Raw genomic sequence first — 24,438 nt, forward strand, 5'->3', positions numbered from 1 at the left:
CCACCGCATCCAGAAACGCACAGTCGGAGCGCCGTCCTGATAAGGACGTGCTGCACGACTGTGTTGCTCTTTCTGTGAAGTTTGCAACTTTATACGCACCGCTCTGGAGGACCGGACCCAAAGAACGCCAGGCAAGGGAGAAACCCAGCTCGACCGTCTGCCACTGCGTGTACACACTCTGGACCGGGAGAATGCTCTCGTTCGCTCAGAATCGCTGGTCACAGCTGGAGGAACCCTCATCGACTCGATCAGAAAGTCTCTGAAGCGAAAAGGATAGCGTCTGCTGGCGCCAGGTGAGCTTATATACTCAGTTGATTGCTCATGCCGCTCACCTGCGCAGGCTTGCGCTGCCAATTCATTCTTAATTGGCCCGTTCAATACTCTTTCAGACGAGTAGCTTCTGAACCGAACCTCCCAATGCGTGGATTTTACAATCAAATCCACTTATAGTGCTGAAGTTCCCCCCGAAGGGGAACACTCCTGCCTCAATCATGAGGGTAAATAATAACTAATAATGTCTAAAAAATAATAACTAATAACATCTTACTTTTTTTCTCATGAGCATTTTACAATTGTAAACATCTAGTATATGTTTTACCTGTCAATTACAACCTGTGATTACATATACTACTCCATTTTGTTTCTTTAAAAAATAAAAGAGAGGCCATAGAATACCCCACCAAACATTAAATAAGAGTTCTCTAAATCCATCTTTATAGTCTGCTTATTTGTATTCATATACAGTACTGTAATATAGGCTGAACATGTTGAAATATTCAGATTCTGAATATGTTCAAAGAGTCTCTGTAACATAAGACCGGCATCAGTGCCATACACAATCTGATTAAATGAACAGTAAGCAGCACAGTTGTGTGGAAAACCCAGAGGTCTGTGTCTCCCAGCATTCCACTGCACTGTGTAAATATTTGTATTGCCTTCAGAAAATGAAAGAGAGGATGTAAGCCGAGTATTGATAAAGCCTGAACTTACACATTAGTTCTAAGCAGCAAGACACCAGAACAACCAAAAATAAAAAACATTATAAGTCAAATCACTAAATGTTGGGCAGACGCCAATTCAGCTTTGTTTCATTTCTCTGTACGCCAATGTCTACTTTACAATTCTGTTACAGGCCTTTACATTAACTTTGATTTAAATTAACTGATTATGACTAGAATCAAATAGAAATTTATTTTCCTCACCTTTCACTTGTTCCAAATCTGTTTGAGTTTATTTTTATTTTTTTCTGTTGAACTCAAAAGAAGTAATAATTTGGGAAACAAAAAAGAGATGCTGCTGGAAACCTGCAACCACTGACCTCCGTATGGCATTAGGCTGGGCTTAAAAATGACAGAATTTTTAAATGACAGAATAATTTACAGAACTATCCCTTTAACTACATAATGTGGCAGTGCTGCATGTTATACAGAGTGATTATTTGTTTAATAAATTAATTTATCTGTTTAAGATGATGTACTTTTGATTCGCCTGTCAAAATAAAAAATGAATAGACACGCGTTTACTTGAAAAACATCAATTAAAAAGAAAATATCTGCTGACCTCTAGTGGTCGGTCAGTGCTGTTGCGTGAAGTTATTTTTCTGTTGAACAAAAAAAAAGATAATTTGAAGAATGTAGACTAGAGAGCCACAGACATTCATTTTAGTCAAATAAATACTATGGCAGCCAATGGCAGCATGTGTAACGCTCTGTAGTAATTTCTAATGTTAAAACAGAATTGTTTATTCATATATTTTCAACCGTTTTACAAAAAAAATGCAGACAGAAGAATAGGCTAAAGCACTTCATTAATTAATTATGGATATTATTGGCAGTCTTTTAGAAAATCATGTTTAATAGTTGACTTTATTTGCTTTATTTATTGGACTACAATTTGGGTGTCAAATTTGAATTCATGAACACAATTTAATTGTTTCAATTTGCGAATTGCCTTTAAAAGTGACACTGCAAAAGATTTCAGCAAGTTCAATTTTAAAATATCTATTTGAGCAACATCATTTGAATAGCATTGCCATATACTGTACAGTAGCTGTAAATAGATGCAATATTATAAAATTCATGGTGTTGTTTATGCTATTAATATTTGGGCAACAAAAAATGATATAATTGTATATTTTAATTTATTCAATCAGGTGACGCACGGGCGCTGTAGGTAGTGCTGTCGCCTCACAGCAAGAAGGTCGCTGGTTCGAGCCTCGGCTGGGTCAGTTGGCGTTTCTGTGTGGAGTTTGCATGTTCTCCCTGCGTTTGCGTGGGTTTCCTCCGGGTGCTCCGGTTTCCCCCACAGTCCAAAAATATGCGGTACAGGTGAATTGGATAGGCTAAATTGTCCATAGTGTATGTGATGATAATGACTGTGTATGGATGGGTTTCCTAGAGATGGGTAGCAGCTGGAAGGGCATCCGCTGTGTAAAACATGTGCTGGATAAGTTGGTGGTTCATTCCGCTGTGGTGACCCCTGATTAATAAAGGGACTAAGCCAAAAAGAAAATGAATGAATGAATAATATATGCACTTCAATCTATTAAATGGTGAAATTTTTTTCTTTATTACAAATTAAAAGTTTCCCTGATTTTATTTTGTACTTTGTTTTAATTTTATTATGATTGTTTTATTTATTCATTTATTTTTAATCATATTTTAATTTGTTTATCAGGGTATGTTGTTATAATTGTTTTTTTGTTTTTTTTTTCTTCCTGATGCTATTTGGACGTTTTGGAATTGTATTAACTTTTTTCTTGTGATTGCTACACAGTATTTATGTACTTTCAAGCTAAAAATGAACAATGCTAATTTTTGTAATTGAACATACAGTAATGTACACACAGGTGCAAATAAAGAACAAATAATATGTTACATAAAATAATTTTAGGTAAAATAATATACATAACTAAATCTTATAAATAATGGGAAATAAGGACTGTGGGTTATCCTGTAATTCATACTAAAGATTTTTTTTGTTTTCATTATATGTGATTTTATATATGAAAGAATGTTATTATAAAAAGCTCAAAACATTGGTTTCACCTTCAAATATTTTGATTTATGTATGTAAAATTCTAAAAGCATAAGGATGTTGTTGATTGGAACGGCATCTTCCTTACTGTCCATTACAAGTCAAAGATCCTGAGGTGTGGAATCGTTGGGTAAAGCCAGTCATAAACATCTGACCATACTGCATCACAAACATTGAAAAAACAAATGATCTGTTGTTTCAATATCATCCCAAAACATACATTTATTAGACCCAAATCCAATTCTAATTCTTGAATATTCATTTGATGGATATGTCCCTCTTAAATTTTTTAAATGAACTTCTTTAGCTTTTGGAGAGAGAGGAAACTTTAAATATTTAGTTCTACAGTACATGTGAATGCTATCTTTAGAGAATTGATGTGAAGTTGGGTTTCTATAAACCGCTAGAGGCATATAATGTTGTTAAATAGATTTCTAATCTTTTTGTATGAAAATTTACTTTCTTCAAAATCCCAGACTTCTATTAACACAGGATGAACAGTTGGGGTTACAAGGGTAGAATAATTATTGTGGCTGTTATTTTTGCACAACAAAAATAATAGCATACAATAAATGAGGAATATAATGCTTACATTTTTTTTCACATCAAATGAAAAAATCAGTAGAAAAAATAAATAAATAAATAAATACAATTAAAGGGGATAAATAAATGACAAATGAGTCACATAAGAAAAAGATTTCAAATTAATTTTTTTATGTGTCTTTCAGGGTTTCGATATAATGCTTAAGATTAATTGTGAACAAAAAAAAATATTTTAGGCTTAACATTGGACCATTTTTGTTTGTGTACATGGTACTTCCCATAAATTATCATTAAATAATAAACTAATTTTGCTCCAAAGTTTTGCTCTTATTATTGTATATCAAAACAGCATCTTTACAAGAAAACTGAATTTTTAATTTTGTAAGTTTGAATATAAGATATTCAACATCGAACGAAAACATTTGGGTATATGTGCATTCAAAAAAACAGGTGTTTTATCGATTCCTCCTCTAATTTACAAAACGTGCACGTAGATTCCATGTCTCTAAAAAATATTTTAACAACTTGTTTCACTGGATAAATTAAATTAGTTTATTTGTTACTTCTTTAACTTTATTGGTGAGACAGTATTTACTAGGTTCTAAACTTTTTTCCACTAAATCTGCTCAAATAAGGAATTCCAAAAAGATTAGCATTTAGGCAACAATGTGGTTCTTATTTGCAAAATATTATTGCAAATTATTTAGCAGTTATGGGGATCATGTAATAATTGAGACATTCGCAATAAGTAAAAAGGTGTCCATTACTTTTGAATAACGTTAACTGTCTCACCAATATAATATCATTATTGTACCAATTTCTATAAAATAATAATTTATTTTTAAAGGTTATAATTTGTTGTTCCGTTGTTCCATATTACTGATTTACAATTGAAGTCAGAATTATTAGCCCCCCTGAATTATATATATATATATATATATATATATATATATATATATATATATATATATATATATATATATATATATATATATATATATATATAATTTATATATTTTCAGACATTCTGTGAAAATTTCCTTGCTCTGTTAAACATCATTTGGGAATTATTTCAAAAAGAAAAAGAAAATCAAAGGTGGGGGGAGGTTAGGGGGGCTAATAGTTCTGACTTCAACTGTATGTGGAGGGTGGAATATTTCAGCAAAGCCATCGAACTCCCATCGCTGCATCACAGGAAACGGAAACTCCGTGTCCCAAGCGTAACTATGCTGTGTAATTCCGCTTCCGCCCCAGTCGGGATTTTCGTCCGCTCTGCAGGAATGTGTGGTGGAGATGCTCGGGCCGGTGGAGAAGGAACAGCCGCACCTTCCTGCTGACAGATGAACCTTCGACCGGCGGCGGCCCGTGCCTGAGGGAAGCGGACACACGCGCGCACCCCACCCGTCCCGCCACCGCGCTTTCCCGGACTCCCCCAACCGATAGATCGACTGATTAAAGCGGCTCCTCCTCATGGCGAAAAACACCCTGTCCTCACGGTTCCGGGGAGTCGATATCGACGAGTACGACGAGAATAAATTCGTGGACGACCAAGACGAGGCGGCCGAGCAGCAGGGACCGGACGCGTGTGAGGTGGACGATCTCATCAGGCAATATCCTTCAGAATATTTGTGCTTATTTACTCCTTATGCTGATGGAAAAATATGTAGAAAATTAGTCTGGGGGAGGTTATCTCTTATTGGGTCATCCATAAACAACACTGTCCTGATTTAGATGTTCCTCGTACATTATTGACGCTTTAGGTTTGGAGAAATTGAGGAATAGACATTTATTTGACAGGTGTATCGTTAGTTATTTTGTTTTGTGCTGTTCCTATTAAGAAGTAGAATAATACAATTTTTTGCTGTTAAATATTATAAAGTGTATACTTATATTATTGTTTGTTTAAATATTTTCAGTAATATTTAGGTTTGTTTTTATTTTCGGTTTAGTTCACTCCAAATGATATATCAATTCTTACTTAAATACAAAGATGTAATATAAATTAATTAATGGTTAAATTAAACAAACTAAAGTATAATGTTGCATGATTTGTTTTATACTTAAGTGCTGCTTTAATATTTATATATATATATATATATATATATATATATATATATATATATATATATATATATATATATATATATATATATACACACACACAATAAAAATATTTAGTTTTAAAGTGCATTTACCTATTTTGCCATACAATAAGTTTTTCTTGCATGCACTGAATCTTTATAGTAGTAAATTAAATATATATTTTTAAAAATGGTTTATAGGTTTTATTTTTTTATTAGGATATTTTGCTAGTTTCAGTTTGGTTTGCTTCTATTTTGTTTATTTTGTTGTTATGTTAATTTATGAGCATTTCCAGCATTATGGATGTGACATTTGCAGTAAAAACTCAACACATAAATTCAAAGAGAAAGTACATGTTAACATTATATTGAAACATCTTATTATATTTTCCAGAGCAGCTAACCACAGAGTGATGAGATCAGAAAGATATCAATCTGTAAACATGTTTTGTACTTTAAATGAGGAAAATAAACATGCGTTGAGGATGTGACCAAAAAATTCAGCAAGTTTACAGTATACAACATACTTTGTAGAAGAAGAAATTCTATTGAATTAAACTGCACAACCCAAAAGAAGTAATGTTAATCAAAAGGAGAAGAGTTGGCTCACTACAGAGCAACCATGATTGGTTTAAATTTATTTATTTATTTATTTATTTTTTACATTTTTGCATTTATGAGGAAAAAGTGCCTTTATGGATGTGATGTCTCTCTGCTATGGAAGTGACATGTAAAATGTCCACTTGTGTGACTTTGGTAAATCAAATTCTAATAGTTTGAAAACACTGACAGAGACAGTTTTAAGTATTTTTAATGTATTGTAAAATACTTGCTTAAAAAAAAAAAAAAAAACTTTTGGTGTATTTTAATGAAAACCTAATTTTTTTTTTGTTTCATGGCAAGGTCTACATTTGCATGGAATTGCTCATATATAGTTGTTAAAATAATATTAAGTTGTATATTTGTATGTTTCAATATTTATTTATTTTTTTACGTTTTCTTCTGTAGAGTTTTTAGCTACCATTTATTTGGTTGACCACTGATTACTTTGTTATTATGATGAAAAAATATTTATAATAATAATAAATAATTATAGGTAATATATTCTTATTAGTTAGTTATTGACCTATTGTCTTTGGTCCTTCCATAATGTTTAGCAAAGACTCATTTAGTTGATTTCAGTATTGAATGCACATCATTTAGTACAGTAAATTGGTGGCTTGAAATGTTACGTTTTTCTATTTACATTAGATTTTTAAATAACCTTGAAGATGACAGGGTCATTCAGTTTTGTTATGTTTTTAAATAAAATGTCAAAGTTTCTAAATCAGAAAGTAAACAATTTAGTTTCTGAGAAAGAGAAACTGAAGAGAAACTCTCTTTCCCTTTAACTGTGTATATGATGTCATTTATTTAATCAGGTCATCAGCGTTTGTGACTTGAATGATCCATTTTTGGTGCTTTAAAGAGGTCTGAGCGTGATGTCTTCCTCCTCACTAATATTAAAGATATGAACTGTCTATTTGGGTCATCAGTAAATGAACTACTCCATTTTAAAGGTTTGTTTTGGCAATTTTTTTTAATATTTGTGACTTTTTCATTTGAATTATTGTGCAGATGATCAGGATGTTTACACAAAAAGAATGATGCTTCTACAGATAATCAAAGTTAGCACTTTTCCGAGAATTTAACCCACAATTGATTTGTTTATAGTTGACTCTGCATTAAAAGTTCTTTTCACTTTTGTTGTCATACGTTTGGGGTAACTTTTTCCTTATGCAGTTTTGAAAAGTTTTGCAGAAATTTTTGTCAAAACGATTGCCATTTACAATGACCTTCGAACAACTAAATGCTATAATTTACATTCCAGGCCACCAAGGGGCGATGTCATTTTGTGAAGAATCAGTTGCTGCGCACATATTAGGGTTTACCGCTATGGATTTTTTCTATTGGCCCGATTGGGCCAGTGGCTCAAATTTTCACTTGCCCTGCCAATATTTTCACTTTAAAAAAAAAAAAAAAAAAAAAAAAAAAAAAAGTTAATAGCTATTTCTTAGCCACATATATTTAAAATGTGTCAAAAATCTGTGTGAATCTAGAATTAAAATATTTTTATAACACTAATGAATGTATAATGTACAAAATTCAAAGTGTTCTGCAAACAAAAAGAGCAGTATGGAAAATCTGCAGGTATTTTATTGCAAATAACAAAAGGTGGCTGACCTGCCAAACTGATGGCAAACTGTGCAAAACTTCACTTCATTATTTTTGTCATGTTGTACCCATGTAAATGTCTGCTTCCAGGATGTTAGAAACAAACATTTCTTTTATCCTTATAATTTGATGTTGCTGTCTCTTCGTTGTACTGCTTTTTACCAGGTTACGAAAAAAAACAACTTGCTCATAACATCCAATCAGATAAGATTGGTGTTTATGACATCACAGAGACAGCAGCATTTAATTGCGTAAAAGCACAAACTGTATTTCGATTCTAAGACAATGAAAATCTATGAAAATTGACAAATAGCTGCAGACAGATTCAACTTTAGAGACAAAGCAGCACCAATCGGGCCAGTAACAATCCTGTCTACTGTCCCGGGCATCTTGCACTCTGGCCCCGGGCAGTCCTTGTTGTTCAGTCCTGCATATGGTCCTGTAATGTCATTGTTTTGACAATATCTTCTTTTTTTCTTCACAAAAATGTGTTCTTTGAAATCATTTTCCCCTAGGTTTGTTTACGGGCACGCAAAACCCTCAAGAAAATAACAGCCAAACCCAGTGAGCAGTGAGATCAAGATCAGATATGTTCAAACTGATCTCCAGCATTTCTTTCCAAACTATTTGAACTATGCAAGAAACATTTACTCTAGATTTCAGAATGCTCTTCTGGCTTTTTTTTAAAAGTGACTGTCTGATTGGTCAGCTTTTCTTAACTAACTGTGATGCACAGGGGACATGATGACAGCATTTCACATCGCCTTGAGGAATCCACCAATCAACTCCAAGAATCCAGCAGTGAAAGTAAGAGCCCGTTTCTCAGACAGTTTGATTTATTGCTTCGATGTTTAAGAACACTATATTTGGTGCCCTCTTATTGCAAAATAGACCATCATAGCAGGTATTTCACTATTTACCTAGAAATTTGTTAAGTTTAGGTCTCTGGATTCCTGGAAGCCTCACAAAACTGTGCTTTATGAGTTTTAGGTCATGCCCATCCCAGTGTTCAAATATGGCTGATTCTATACTATACACTCTAAAAAAAAATTGTATTTGACGGCAGTATCTAACTGTCTGTCTGTCTGTCGATTAAAGGCTGTTTTTTACTTCTGCGTCAAACGCCGGCGTATGCTATGGCGCTGACGCATAGCCCTTTGCCGTCGGCGTCGCTGACGTGCACCTCTCAAAAAATGTAACTACACGTCGCAACGACGCATAGCGTAAGCTCTGTGATTGGTCGGCTTGGTAGCGCTGACGAGTCTGGGCGGGACCGAGAGCCGCGCGAATGGTGCGAGCCTGATGGAGCGATTGTTTACAAGTGTTGAGTCCCGTGAAGGAGCTCCAGATGAAAAGTTTTGTTTTGTGTTTACCTCATAGTTAAAGTTGTTGCACGTCCGCCGGTTCCTGCCTCAAAATGAGCGAATTTGAGCCACTTGTACATCCAGGAAGTGCTCAGGAAAAGCAAAAAAGCAGCGAAGAAACTCGACACAGAGGAACATTTACACCTCACTGCCAACTAGTGTTTTGGAAGTGTTAATGCAGACCAACAGAGACAGCGCGCAGAAGTATAAATGCACAGCTACGCGCGTTGCATGCGCCGTGGGTTACGCCGGTCACTTGACGCAGAAGTATAAACCAGGCTTAAGTGCAGCATAAATAGTTGCAGTCCCATTGAGTTCATGTGAATATTGAAAAAGATCGTTACACTTCTAGTATTTATAAAATAGTAGGTGACAAGTAGCTAGATGACCCACTAACTCCAGCAAGATTGTTAAGTATGCTTAGATTGACTTAGTTAAAATTGGTATTGATTACTCATTGTTGTGCTATTCAAATAATTATGATGAATGTCATTCATAATTTTTGATAAAATCTGAGAATTCTCTGAAGCCGGCTTTCCATTGCACACAACGTTTGAACATGACTGTCGGAACATGCCCCCATGTGGCAGTCGCACAGAATTTTCAGTTCTGATATGCACCATGGTAGAGAAGCCGTTCTTGCAGTGTCCGAAATAAAGCAGTGCAAAAGCAAGAGCCACTATTCACTGTGCATTCAACATGGTTGAATGACTAAATACTAGAAACTCATATACCGCTAAAAAATACTGGATTATTTATGAATAGAAATGTTTTTTAATAAAGACTTTTTTTTCATTCAAAAAATACAGAAAAACACTCCTCTAGTTTTCATCTCGCGCGCACAGACCTGCTTGGACAACATTGAAATACATCACATCCGGTCGGCTGGTTGCATACGGTCTAGTCCAGGGGTGGGCAAACTCGGTCCTGGAGGGCCGGTGTCCTGCACAGTTTAGCTCCAACCCTAATCAAACACACCTGCTTATAGATTTCTTGTGATCTTAAAGACACTGATTAGCATGTTCAGGTGTGTTTGACTAGTGTTGGAACAAAACTCTGCAGGGACACCGGCCCTCAAGTATCAAGTTTGCCCATCCCTGGTCTAGTCGCAGGAGTATTTCAACTGATCCACAGCTCAATTCGGATCCAAATTGTCAGCATACGGAGATGATCGAAACTTCACACAGCTCCCAGACTACTCTCCATTGGAAATGAATGACTTCTTGTCTCATTTGTCATGTGCAGTGGAAAGGAGGCTTGACTAGGCATGGGACAATAACAGTTTTCTGCGTTTTGTATACTGCGGTTTGGAAAAGTCAGGGTTTTAAAACCGCCAAAATTTTCTGCTATACCAATCCTAAGATATATGAAAGATTTTTTATTTCCATTTTTATAGTTTATAGAAAATAAATCCAAAGAAGCTTTTTTAACTGTGAATAAATCTGTTTCTAAAACTAATGATTCACTTGAACTATTTAGCCTGACATGTTTACTGCTCCAAAATATTTTAAAAGTTTCTCAGAGTAAAATACATTGTGTTCAAATTGGAAAAAAAAGTTCAAAAATACCTTATTTTAGAGCAGAAATTACAATATCGTGAAACCGTGATATTTTTATCCAAGGTTATCATACTGTCGGAATATTATACCGGCCCATGCATAGGCTTGACCTACATCAAGCCTCATTCACACTACGAGCAACTCACAGTGGCAAATCGTCAAGCGACCGTTCATTTTAATGAAGAGTGAGCGACTTCCGGTTACCTACGTGACCGACAGCAACCTTTGTTGAGCAGGGGGGCGTGTCTAGCAACGCAACAGAGTTGAGAATCCTTCAGATTTATGCAAATGAAGAGCAACTTTCTTGAGCGACAGCCAATAGGAGCACCAGTAGACCTCATGTAATCTTCTCTTAACTCACTCAGAGGCCAGTTGTAGTCTTCAAACCTACACAGACCTACATTTGCAGCAGATTGCCACCCAGAGCGACAGGCAGCTACAAAGTCGCTGCTAGTGTGAATGAGGCATTAGAAAGTAAGGGTCATGACGAGTTGGGTCAGAAAGGTACCAACAACGTTGGCAAAATAGTCCATGAATACTTATATGCTTTTGTGTGTAAAAAAAAAGAAAAAAAAAAATAAAAAAAAATATATATATACATATAGACTTTATTCTTTACAGCAGGGGTGTCCAAACTTGGTCCTGGAGCATATTTTAGTTCCAACCACAATTAAACACACCTGAACCAGCTAATCAAGCTCTTACTAGGTATACTAGAAATTTCCAGGAAGTTGGAGGTCAGCTATGCAGGACACCGGCCCTCCAGGACCAAGTTTGGTCACCCCTGCTCTACAGCATCAGTTCAATTTGTGTGTGAATGGTTTTAGGCCCCGTCCACACGAACAGGGATCATTTTAAAATGGCGGCTTTTTCTATGAGTTTTGGTTGTTCGTCCACACACAATTGCAAAATGGGGTCTCTGAAATCGAAACTTTTTGAAAACTCCTGTCAGAATGAAGATTAAAAAAAAAAAAACACGGTGGTCTGTGTATTCTTGTATCTATCAAAATGTTTATGCTCATCCGCACCATCATTTCTTTTGTGTGGTGGCAGAGTGCACCGCAATCTCCATTGTTTACAACAGGGGTTTTCAAAGTGTGAGGCGCGCCTCCCCTGGGGGGCGCCAGAGTATGTCAGGGGAGGCGCGGGAAAAAAATATTATATAATAAAAATATAATTATTAAGTTATATTATATATAATAATATATTATTATATGTATATTTTATTATAATTAAACGTTTTAATTAAACAAAGCTAAAAAAATACGTCAAAAATAAGAAAACCTTTTTTACCCAGAAGGCCATAGCTGTGAATTCGCTTCTGTTTGGCAAGCCCGCCAAGACAGGTATATGCCTGCTAATACAATGGATTGGTTTCTGAGACCCCCCGATTCAAAGCCTTCAAGTTCAGGGCTTAAACCCAAAAGACGACGGTCTGATGATCAGTATTTGAGTTTAGGATTTACGTGGACAGGACCAACTGATGAACCACAACCTTTTTGTGTGGTTTGTCAAGATATTTTGGCTAATGACAGCATGAGACCCGCTAAACTTCGGCGACACCTTGAAACCAAGCATGATGAGGTAGCAGGAAAACCTCCAGAATTTTGTGTGTGTGTGTGTGTGTGTGTGTGTGTGTGTGTGCATGTGTGTGCGTGCGTGTTTGGGAGGAGGGGGGCGCCAATGGATAAGTTGTGTCAAAAGGGAGGCCCACTGTCTTAGACTTTGAAAAACCCTGGTTTACAAGATGTGCATCTGTGCAATGGCGGATGGGTCATGTTGGGTCAAGGGTCAAGTTCTGATTTCTCAACATGACTTTACAATTAAGAGTTTATCACCGCAAGTTGCTTTGACTAGCTCTTGACGGTGCTTCACAATGTGCCCGTTTTTGCATTTTCATGTGGACAAAATTTAACAATGGATGTGTGGACAAGATTTTTTTGTTTAATGGAGGAAAAATAATGTGTGGACATCCTAAGACAGCTTAGTATAGATTCCCCTTTTAATTAGTGTTGTGCGCCTCCTCTTCTCTCAGGAGCGGGCACAGGCGGTGGTGTTACGAGTGCTGACTGCATTTAAAAGCAGCGATATTGAGCCAGCGGTAAAGTCTCTGGACAAGAACGGAGTGGATCTGCTGATGAAGTACATCTACAGAGGCTTCGAGAAGCCCACAGACAACAGCAGTGCCATCCTGCTGCAGTGGCATGAAAAGGTCAGTCTTGGAAGAGGTCTGATTCTTTTCTTCTTCTTTTTTTTTTCATTTAAAACATTTATCTCTCTTTTTGTCTTCATATTCTCACTCAGGCTTTCGCTGTGGGGGGCCTGGGGTCCATTGTACGAGTGTTAACTGCAAGAAAATCTGTCTGAGAAGCTGGACGAATGGGAGTGTTAACCAGCCACGGGATTTCTTAGACATGGACAACTTCTCCTCTCTCACAATTTAACCTTATCTGGGGGAAAACCACTCATGCCCAACCGCCTATTTCACGAAAAAATACTGTATGATATTTAATGTAAATTATTGATTCTTCAATATGTTATTATGGAAGACACTACTCGACTTATGAAGGTGAACGATTGTGCGACAGTCTGTGAACTGCAACAGAAGGACGGTGATGAGACTTGGCTTTATAAGCCTTGAGCTGCAGTTTCAGGACATTAAATACTGTGATTAATATGAAAGTTGTATTTGCTTGTTCTTAGTTGGCACTCTCGGATGTGTAGTTCTCATTTTTTTCAGTTCCAACTCTCATTTTTTTTCTTATTGTACAGAAAGAGGATAATGTTTAATATATATAGTATTTAGGTCAGGGGTCACCAACCCTGTTCATGGAGAGCTACCTTCCTGCACATTTCAGTTGCAGCCCTGACCAAACACACCTGTTTGTAATTATCAAGTTCTGCTTTAGGTTCTATTAATTGGTTCAGGTGTGTTTGATCAGGGTTGGGACTGAACTCTGCAGGAAGATAGCTCTCCAGGAACAGGGTTGGTGACCCCTGATTTAGGTGGTGAAATTTTGGTTCAACTCGTAGTGTGGGGTTGAGTCGGGTTATTGTGAAGTGCCTGGTGCAATAAAGGACATTTAAGAGTGTATTTTTTTTTGTTTTTTTACAGATCAACATATACTCATAGATACACTTTGTTTACACAGCCTCAGTTTACATCAAGACTGTCTTACAGAGCATAGCTCCCACCCTAATTAAACTGACCAAAAAAGCCAGTTAAAGATCTTCAGGTCTAGCTAAAACAAACTTTTATGCTGTTTTCACACCAAACGCGGTACGCGTGGTGATTTGCGATATTCTTCTGTAAAGAGCCGCGTGAACACTAAGTTTGCTTTATTTGTGCGTCAAAATTCACTGAGCAATAGATGCTGATTTGCATCATGGGCAGTACTTCTGTCTGCCCGGTGACTGTAGCTTTGTTGCTTAATGGCTAACATGGAATTTTTTATTTTTATTAATGCATATGTAACCCCGCCGGTCCTACCCAACTCGATCCGAGATGGTATCGAACCGACGACATTCCGTATGGGAGTCGGTTGCTCTAAAAAGGAGGCTAAAGACCATGGCCTCTAGCATCTGACACTAGAGCACCTTTAGAGGTCAGAGGAGTGAGGTTTACCTGCACAGCACTCACTAGCTGGCCTCCGCTACACTCACCCCCCTAAGCCTCACTCCCATCCGGGTCACGGCACCAATGTAACCCTGCTGGTCCTACGCCACCCAACCCGCTCCGAGCTGGTATCGAACCAGCGACCTTCCACATGGGAGTCGGTTGCTCTACCAAGGAGGCTAAAGACCATGGCCTCCAGTATTTGTCGTTTACCTGCACAGCACTTAGTAGCTGGTCTCCGTCACACATATCATGGAATTTATTTGGTAAATGTGTTTCCTTCATAGGTAATGCACATTTGCAATCTTTATGCACATCTTGGTGTTTCTATTAAGCAATTTTTATGCAATAATCCAAAATGCCCATAAAACCAGGTGCAAGGAAACATAGCTTATAATTGAACCCAGTGTATCCCTGCAGAACACTCCATGTAAATTACACACTTTTACACAGATGTTCATGTGATGTGAAATAAGACAGGAGTCGCCAGACCAGCCATCCATCTTTTATTGCTCCTGGATCCAGTTCCTAAAAGCACATGCTATTGTATGTCAATAGAGTGAAGGAACAATCTTGTAGGCCACAGGTGTCAAACTCAGTTCCAAAAGGGCCGCAGCTCTGCACAGTTTAGTTCCAACCCTAATTAAACACACCTGATCAAACTAATTGAGTCCTTCAGGCTTGTTTGAAACCTACAGGAAAGTGTGTTGGAACTAAACTGTGCAGGGCTTCGGCCCTTTTGGAACTTAGTTTGACACCCCTGTTGTAGGCTAATCGGCTGCTAGCATAAAACTGGTTTCCTTGATAAAATCCCTATAGACCAATTACCAACCTACGTCACACGGGTCCCTGGTTGCAAAAAACAGACATGCTGCAATGGGAAAGATGTCGTGTTTTGCGGTAGGATGCCGAATTCCGAGTCCAAAAATGGAAAACTTAACTTTTACCATACACCACACACTGCTTTAATACCAACTGCAGACGTCTTCGGCTCAATGGGAGCTGAATGAAGTGAGGAGCTAATTAGAAATGCTCTGCAGTTCTCATGTCATATCAGGTCAGTTCACGCTATGCTGAATCATACACATCACTCGTTTTTGATTACAGAAATGATTTCAGCAAAAACAGTTACATATGGTGAATTAAACTGCGGACACTGAATGCTAAAAATGAAACGTGAAAGTTACGTTGATTAAGGTAAACTTGGTTTTATATTCACACATTGATTCAGTAACAACTTGTGACACATTCCCTATATTGTTTACCACGACACTATGAATATTTGGCCTGAAATAACCTGCAAGTGTGACTTGAAAACAATAGCACTGTTTATATGACTGTGAACAATGTTGTACTTTGATAGTCATTGGCTGCTGCTAATATTATTTCGCTATTTAGAGTTTGCAAATAATATTCTTATGAAATTATATTATTAAGGATAAAGTCTGAATGTGCAAATATAAAACCAACTTTACCTTTATGTGTAGATTCACATACCCAGCTGTACAGGTGAAGTTCACTGTCAGAATGCAGTTGTTTTGCGTGTTGGTGATTAATTACCCAGGCCTTGTATAACGTTAGCTCCGTCTTGTTTCCTTGTCTTTGGCTAGGCGGAATCTCGGTGTTTAGCTCTTGAATCTGGCCATCATGGAGCATTATTTCTTGCACATGACCACAAAGAACAAAATTGTTGGCATCTAAAGACTTGTAGACCTTTAACTTCTCTTGTAAAATCACCCGGAGCCGCAATGAGATTGTATATTTCGGGCTGGATGCTTGGTCACTTCGTCTTATCCAATATTCATTGGGAGAGTGCTATCGCAAATGGAGCTGTCAGATAAACGCCGCTCACTTTAACATTAATTTAGCTGAATCACTGTGCTTGTCACTGGGTGACGAGCTGTTATAATATGCTGTAAGCATTATGTAAATAATATGCAAGTAATATATCTTATTTCTAAGACAACAACAAACTCTGCACCTCATCTGATGTCATTCCCTCGCTGTAAATGCTAGGGCTCCTGGTTGCTTTCTGCCACCTCCCTGCGCGCGCATCCTGAATGATTACAAACATGGTAATTGGTCTATAGGATTTTCCCATAGGCTTTTTGAAAATTGCAAATAATAAGCTCTGTGTTAAAACATTGTTCATTACACTTACACGTTTTGTCTAGCCGGATAATCCTCACATGAAAATACAACTTTGAGTACTTTTGGATTTAAATGCAAACGCAAGAACTAAAAAGTTAACATTAGGCTAAAAACACGAGCCCTCGGGACACTATGATTTTATATAAAATTAAATTTGTCATAGGAATAAAATTCAAATGAATGGCAGCTTGGACCCGGAAACAGTATTACATACGTCACCAACACGTCACCACTTAACAAGCGGATGGTCTTTTACTGATAGCAGGCACGTGCACACATAGGGCTCAACCTGTGTAGTGCACATGCCCTTTTTAGTCTTGGATAAAAAGTGCCCTTCCAAAATGATCAAAAGTGCCCCCGCGACGCGGCACACCTTTGGTCCCGCCCTTCAGTAGGCGCGCGACAACACCGCTCTTGAGTACGCGCACGACAACACAGCTGATCAGTACGCGCGCAATAACACCGCTCTTCAGTACACGCGCATCCACTCTGCAGATCTGCAGCACCCTCCAATCCCCCCCCAACCACCACCACCCTCCAATCCCCCCCACCCCCCCCCCCCACCACCCTCCAATCCCCCCCCCCCCCCCCCCCCCCCCCACCACCACCACCCACCCACCCACAGGTCACCTGGCACTCTGATCTGCAGCTACAGTACAAATCCCCAAACATGGCAAAGCATGATGGACTGTTACTATCCATCATAAAAAAAACGTATTTTTTATAATTACTTGTGTATAGCAGTCCCACAACATTCTGACACTCGATGACACTGAAACACCCTGTCAGAAAAGTCTAGTGGCTGGGAATGAGCTTTTTAAAGTGTCTGCTATAATGTTAATGTTGTTTTTGTGTGTTTACATGAATGAATATGGCCACTGTGTAAAAGCACAGTACAGTTACGATCTTATTGCCGCATTATATCATCATGATAACATAATACATGCCTTCAGTGATTTCCTGAAGATAAATCCCACAAAATAAAGCAACTGTAATAACTACAGCAGTCATCATCATAGATCTCATATGAAGCAGAGATCGTGATGACATGTGCAGGTGCTGTAGTTATGTCCCATTTCTTAGGGGTACATTTTGAAGCCCTTCCACTTCACACTCGGTTTCAAGGGCCAAGGGGAAGGGGTACAAAAATAGAATTGCGATTGGGCCTTAGTAATGAAGAGTATTAAAAAAAAAAAAAAAACTAAACATGTAAAAATGTTTTAACATCTAAAAATAAATCAAAAATCCCATTTACAAAAATCTCAACAAATATGTCTGAGAATTTCTGTGATTTCTACAGATTCCATGTGCTCCTGCTCATCAGTGTATAATAAATGGTTTATCTCCAAGAATATGGTCACTACCTAGCAGTGGTGTAAAGTACTTAAGTAAATGGACTTCGTTACCTTACTTGAGTATTTTTTTTGGCTACTTTGTACTTGTACTGAGTAATAAAAATATAAGCAACCTTTACTCTTTACTTGACTACATTTTTTGATTGAATACATGTACTCTTTACTCCACTACATTTGAACAGACGCTTATAGTTACTCGTTACATTGTGATTGTAAGCGACAAGTTAGCATTTCTATCTACCACAGCTAATTTCTTGGGCGGATGAGGCAATATCGCCATCTGCAGGCTGCTGAAGGTACTGTATGCTATTTATGAGCTAAATCACGTGAATTAGCAGCTTGCCAGGTGTTTAATTAGCGAAGTCGGCACATCAAGCAGTACCAGCACTGATGATCCATGGCCTTATCTGAAAGAAATGTTTTCATTTGCCGATGTGCAGAATGGCTCTTACAGGATGCAGTGTCTACTTCATTTGCCACAAACCACGAAAATAAGTGCTTTTAAGAATTTATCGTAAAATTTGAGAAAATACATTGAAGTAAGAGTATTTAATGTTAATTTAATGTGAATTAAGTGCATTTAATACAGTTACTGATATGGTAAAAACCACTGCAACACGACATGACTATGAATCACATGAAAGTCAGCTCAGATTTTTTTTACTACGTTTTTTTACTACTTTTTTATTTATTGTTTGTGCCATTTTGAACATTTGAGGTTGAGACTTTTTGTTCTATTTTTTTAAATCTATTTTGTTCTGCCATTTTGAAACATTGAGGTGTTCAATTTAATTTCAATATCAGGAAATAAAACCTTTCTTAGTGTTCTTTGAGCCTACATTCAGTATGAGTAAAATACTTAAGTTCTTTTAAAATCGGATACTTTTACTTAAGTCTTATTGGAATTGGCGACTTGTAACTTGTATTGGAGTAATTTTTACTGTAAGGTACTCAAGTATGGTTTTCAGGTACTCTTTACACCTCTGCTACCTTGTAAACAATATTGAAATCCATTGGCAATTATTGATATAATGTTAATTCTGTTTTAAAATGATTAAAAAATGTCTCCCATCACTTTCAGATCCACTATTAAAACCCAAAACACCACAGTCAGCACTGCTAAACACACCGAAAGCACAAATGCTTCACCAGACAAAGTCACTAAGAAAGATTTTAATTTTTTAATCAAGTTTTGATGCTCCTGACAAACCATGAACTGAAACCAAAGTAAGGATTGTAGTGGTATTTTGCTGAAAACAGAGGCAATGGGATACTGTGATGATGGCTACAGTATCATAACAAACGAAATATGAATACAGTTGTAAATAAAAAAAGTGCATTTTTTGGATGTTTAAATAAAAATATTATTCCTACAATGTTCATACACAGGGCGTTTATCAGCATTCTCCAATAGGACTCCAGAGAACCTTCATTTACAGCACGGTTAGCTTCGGAATTTCATCAGTCCATACATAAAACAGAAATTCTTTGGGTTTCTTTTTTTTTCTAAAAACAGGAAACATGGTTTTTGTCCCGTAGAGGCTCAATTCAGCTATTTTCACCAGAAGTTTTCATTCGATGTTTAAACCTTAGTGCTGCTGAAGTGTTAAAACACACAAAATGACACAGTCCTGACAGCAAAACACTGACTTTTTCCCTTCCGCAGGATTTTATCGACTTATTCTCGGAGAAATAAATGCAGCTGACAGTATTTTAAGGCTTCAAGTGTACTCAAATGCTTCAGTATACACTCAAAACCAAAGTACAATCAAAGCATTCAGTATAAGGCATGCATGCTCGTTTCCTCAATCTGTGCATATATGCCTCTATATTACAGTTTCAAGCCCACAGTGAAGAATCTCACACACATACACACACAGATTTGAGAGTAATGACTGTGTAGGATGACAAAAACGTATTTTAGGTCTCCACCGATTTATAATCCCTCTCATCATCACTTATATACAGTATTCCCAAATATAAATACTTGTATGGAATGTATGGATTTGTAATTTACACATAAAAACGAGATTTAAAGTAATGTTTCATGACACCCATTCCTGATTTTCACTGACGTTTTGGAGGATCATTCTCTTCATGATTGGCCCAGCCTTGATTTCACAGAGTTAAAATAATCGAGTCAATACAGGATGTTGGAAAAAGCGATGATTGTTTTTTGTTTTTGTTTTGTTTTTTTAAGCAGATGAAACTTGAGTTCATTTCATTAGACGACGAAACTCCCCAAGTCACAAAAAGACGATGTTCATAAAGCCTTGGTTTTCAAGTCCCTGCAATATTTTAGCGAAAAAACGCAGAGTTGTTTGTGTGTCCCGTTCTTTTAAAGGGCGTGAGCTACATAGCAACTGTTGAGGCAGAGACTGAAACTGCCGAGTCAGCAATTGTTCCCTTTTCTACTGAGATCATTTACTGTTCCCTCTTTCACCTGGTCTCAGAGATGTGCCGTTTTGGGTTTCTCAGCTCCAGCTTGATGTTCCTGAGATGGAAGGTCGTATGATACCTTTGGGTGAGGGCTTGGAACCAAACCACGACATCTGAAAAGCATACAAAACATCAGTCTCGACCAGTGCTTCAAAACGTAAGACACCTCATTTTCTCCGTGTGTGTTCTCCTTTAAGTGAAAACTTAAAGGGTCACTAAACACAAAAACACATATATTTTGAACTGTTGACAGTCTTAAAATGTGTCCCACACTGCTAAAACACTATTAGGACATAAATTTCACCAAAAAAAAAAAAGTGAAAATTGGTTGTTTTTGTGTTATTTCGAGCAAATTTGTTCTTCCGGTTTGAAACAAATTTTTTGAAGCTGCGTCACGCAGATTAGATCCTTGTGTGGATTCCAGTGTGTAGACTGGCTGTCTGTACCTGGGCGTGCTTTGTGACGTCTCTGAGTGTGAATAAAAAGTCTCGAAAATTTTAACTAATTGTTAAAAGGAAGTTAAGATTGTCCTTTTTTAACCTCTATCATGACATAAATCAACTTGCAACTGTCCTAAAATGAGAAAAAAGTAGGGCGGTTTCAGAGTTCATACCAAATTAGCAAGGTAATGTGATTTCAGTAAACAAGGCTTTATATAATCACATAACAGTTGCAAAATATCTCAAATTTAAACTAGCCATAAAACGAAAAGTTAATATAGTCCTTTTTTCACACTATCGTGATGTAGAGTACATCAACTTGAAACTGTCCTAAAATGTGAAAAAAGTAGGGTGGTTTCGGAGTTCATACCAAATTAGCAAGGTGATGTGATTTCAGTAAACGAGGCTTTTTTTCATGCCAAAACATTTTTAAAATGTCTCAATAATTTAAACTAGTCATGAAACAGAAGTGGGCGGCGCAGTAAGTAGTGCTGTCGTCTCAGCAAAAAGGTCGCTGGTTCGCTCCTTGGCTGGGTCAGTTGCCGTTTCTGTGTGGAGTTTGCATGTTCTCCCTGCATTCACGTGAGTTTCCTCAGGGTGCTCTGGTTTCCCCCACAGTCCAAAGACATGCGGTAAAGGTGAATTGGGATTAGTTAAAATGTCCGTAGTGTATGATTGTAAATGAGTGTGTGAAGTTGGCTGTTCATTCCGCTGTGGCGACCCCGGATTAATAAAGGGACTAAGCCAAAAAGAAAATGAATGAATGAATGAAACAGAAGTTAAAATTGTCCTTTTTTTCTCTATCATGACATAAATCAACTTAAAACTGTCCTGAAATGAGAAAAAAAAGTAGGGTGGCACATGAGTTTGTCCTTCGGGAACCGATTGGATTATTGGAAGATGGGTGTTGCTAACAAAATAATCTTTCATTGACGAACAGATGAAAGAGAGAGCAGAAACGAGACAAGTCCTAAAGGCATAGCCCCTTAGCCCCGCCCTAAAGGCATTCCATGTGACCAGTAGTGAAGAAAAATTGCTTCGTTATGGTATTTGTTTAAAATTTTTACAAAGTAGCGAAGTACACATACATTGTTTATAACAAACACTACTATACAAAAATAAAAATCTATAAATTTAAGTAATTTAAAATTTTTCTTTCACCCTTTTGAAAATATAAATCATTTGGCAGCAATCTCTAACATTCACATGAAAAATGCAGCTTTATTCAGACTGCAGCCCAGTGGTGAATTGCTGAACAGGTTTCATTGTTTTAACCTGATATCTAATCAACTAATTATTTTTTTTTTAGCTATTTTATATAAACAGATTTATGATGTGTGTGTGCTTTTAAAAAATAATATTACACTTGGTACATCTCCAATCGAAATTTAAGATAAAACATAACATAACATAATAATAACTCCACCACAAATCTTCCACTTAAGCCTGCTGATAGCAGCAGGGACTGGAGCGGTGTTGTAATGTAGCACAGTGATGTGCAGCGATTTCCTTGCTTTCCAGCACTGCTGCCGGCCTGATCTATAAATACCTGGCAGATGCTTTTCCTGACCATGACACTGAGTGCTAATGGTTTGATTCAGAGCGTTGAGCCACATATCCTGACCCACATTGTTCTCTGCCTCGGCAGTATGGCCTAGTTAGGGTGCGGAGGAGATGAGGCTAGAGAAGAACACCTTTCTAAATGTTGATCCTCCATCATACTTACAGACTCTCTGTTACACACCTTGTACTCCAGTGTCTGTTTGAGCATGTCCTCCTCTTCTTTTGAGAAATGCAGGAGCACAGAAACGGCTCTGATGAGCTGGAAAGCCTGAAGAGAGAAGCAGAAAGAGGCGAGCACTCATGGGAGCATTCATTCAAGTAGCAATCAAATCACTGCTATGTGCTTGTTAAAGAAATAGGCAAATTTTACAACTCCCCTAGAGTTAACTAGACGAGTTTTACCATTTTTTAATCCATTAAGCTGGTCTCTGGGTCTAGCCGGAGCACATTTAGCTTAGCTTACCATAGATCATTGAAACAAGATTTAAACAATGAAATTATAAGTTGAAAAATAAGTAAAAAAAAAATAAAAAGCATTTATTAACATGGCTATTATTTAAAAACAGCACCTATTCATTTCAGCAAAACTTGCCTTCCTCAGGGTAAAAATGAAACAACATTTGAGAACTTTAAATACCTTTACCAATAAAGATGTCCACACTCGCTTTATGCTTTCTGAGAGAAATCAGGCTACTCCAATCAATCTTTTCTTCCATAATGTTTCTGAATTTATCCCATTATTATTGAGAAACTGATGGTCATAAATGGTTGACAAATCGATCTTATATTCAGCAAGAAACTTGATGTTGTATTGAGGAGAAAGTGAAACTGATGTTACCTGTGAACTATTCTATGATAAATGTATGTGACGTTCCTTATATTGGCTATAAAACATAAATGTACACACACACACAATCGAATTGTTTACACATGCAAAATATTTCATTACTCAAGTGAGAAATTTTTTTTAAACAAATATTCGTAAATTAGTTGTTTGCAATTAGTTTACGGTGGTTATTTAAAGTTGCAGAAAGTGATTGGTCAAAATGCTATGCGTTAGCATAATAGCTTTGAAAACACAGTCCCTGTGTTGCTTGGCTGGCTGAGTGCAGGGCTAAACTATACTTACGTGCCATTTCAAACCATACATTCAGAGTAGCATGGTAAACAATATAGAGAGAGCGTCACAGTTTGTCATTGTTCACCCCAGTAAAGCAGGAATAGCAATATTTACTTAGGTTTTGTTGTTAAACTAAATAAAAACCTATATTATTGGTGCTGTAAAATTTACCTAATGAAACTGAAAATAGGCACATCAATCTTTCACTAGAAGATTTCTGTGGCTGAACAACACCTCTGTGCATATAACCTATTCATAACACAACACAATCTACATAAGGTTTGCGTGACTAAAATAGTTTTAAAACATAACATTAACTGTCTAAAAGAAATACTTCAGCCATAGTGTCATCCTTCCTCCAATCTACAAAAGTAACTCCAATATTGATTCAGGATTTTAAAAAGTATTGATTCAGCGTTTGTTTTTACTGCTGTCTCTCTCTGGTGTGCATGTGAACCTGGGAAAAGTTAAGGTTTTAAATCTGCAAACATTTTCCCCTATACCGTTCCTAAGGTATGTGTAAGATTTTTTATTTAAAATTTGTTTTAAGTCATTTAGGACAACACTATCTTCAGCAGATAAGATATCCAAAGATGCCGTTTTAAATTGTGAAGAAATCTGTGTTTTTAGTCAATAACTAGTCAATAATTCATTTGAATTATTTAGCCTGACATGTTTACTGCTCCAAAACATATGATAGCTTCAAAATATAAAATATATTATTTTCAAAAGGAAAAGAACTTTAGTTTTTTACCCAGACACTGAAAAAGAATATATTTTAGAGCACAGTACTCTGATATTTTTATCCAAGGTTATCATACCTTCAGTATCTTATACTGGCCTATGCCTAGTGAACGGGTGCACAGATGTACAAATCAACATTTGTTGAGCTACTTATCAGAATTAGGGGAATTATCAGCAAGATAATCTTTTATTGGATGAACATTTTTTAGTCTT

General features: G+C 36.9%; 2 protein-coding genes across 4 annotated transcripts in view; one reads left to right on the forward strand and one right to left on the reverse strand.

The window, feature by feature from the left end:
* Window positions 1-4,863: 4,863 nt before the first annotated feature.
* On the forward strand, window positions 4,864-13,891 carry arpc5la (actin related protein 2/3 complex, subunit 5-like, a). The gene is given in 4 exon segments (NM_200578.2): window positions 4,864-5,189; window positions 8,609-8,681; window positions 12,833-13,009; window positions 13,102-13,891. Coding segments are annotated over 4 exon segments (453 nt in total). The 5' UTR covers window positions 4,864-5,049; the 3' UTR covers window positions 13,165-13,891.
* Window positions 13,892-19,077: 5,186 nt separating this feature from the next.
* Window positions 19,078-24,438, reverse strand: part of golga1 (golgin A1) — a 51,871-nt gene continuing 46,510 nt past the window's right edge. For 2 of the 3 annotated variants that reach the window (XM_005169081.6, XM_005169080.6), the window contains 2 exons: window positions 22,543-22,629; window positions 19,078-20,471 (listed from right to left, as the gene is read on the reverse strand). In XM_005169081.6, the coding sequence (XP_005169138.1) occupies window positions 20,394-20,471; window positions 22,543-22,629 (165 nt within the window). In that variant the 3' untranslated portion in view covers window positions 19,078-20,393. 3 annotated transcript variants of the gene reach the window in all.

Source organism: Danio rerio, chromosome 8, assembly GCF_049306965.1.
Source record: "Danio rerio strain Tuebingen ecotype United States chromosome 8, GRCz12tu, whole genome shotgun sequence".
Taxonomy (NCBI): Eukaryota; Metazoa; Chordata; class Actinopteri; order Cypriniformes; family Danionidae; genus Danio; species Danio rerio.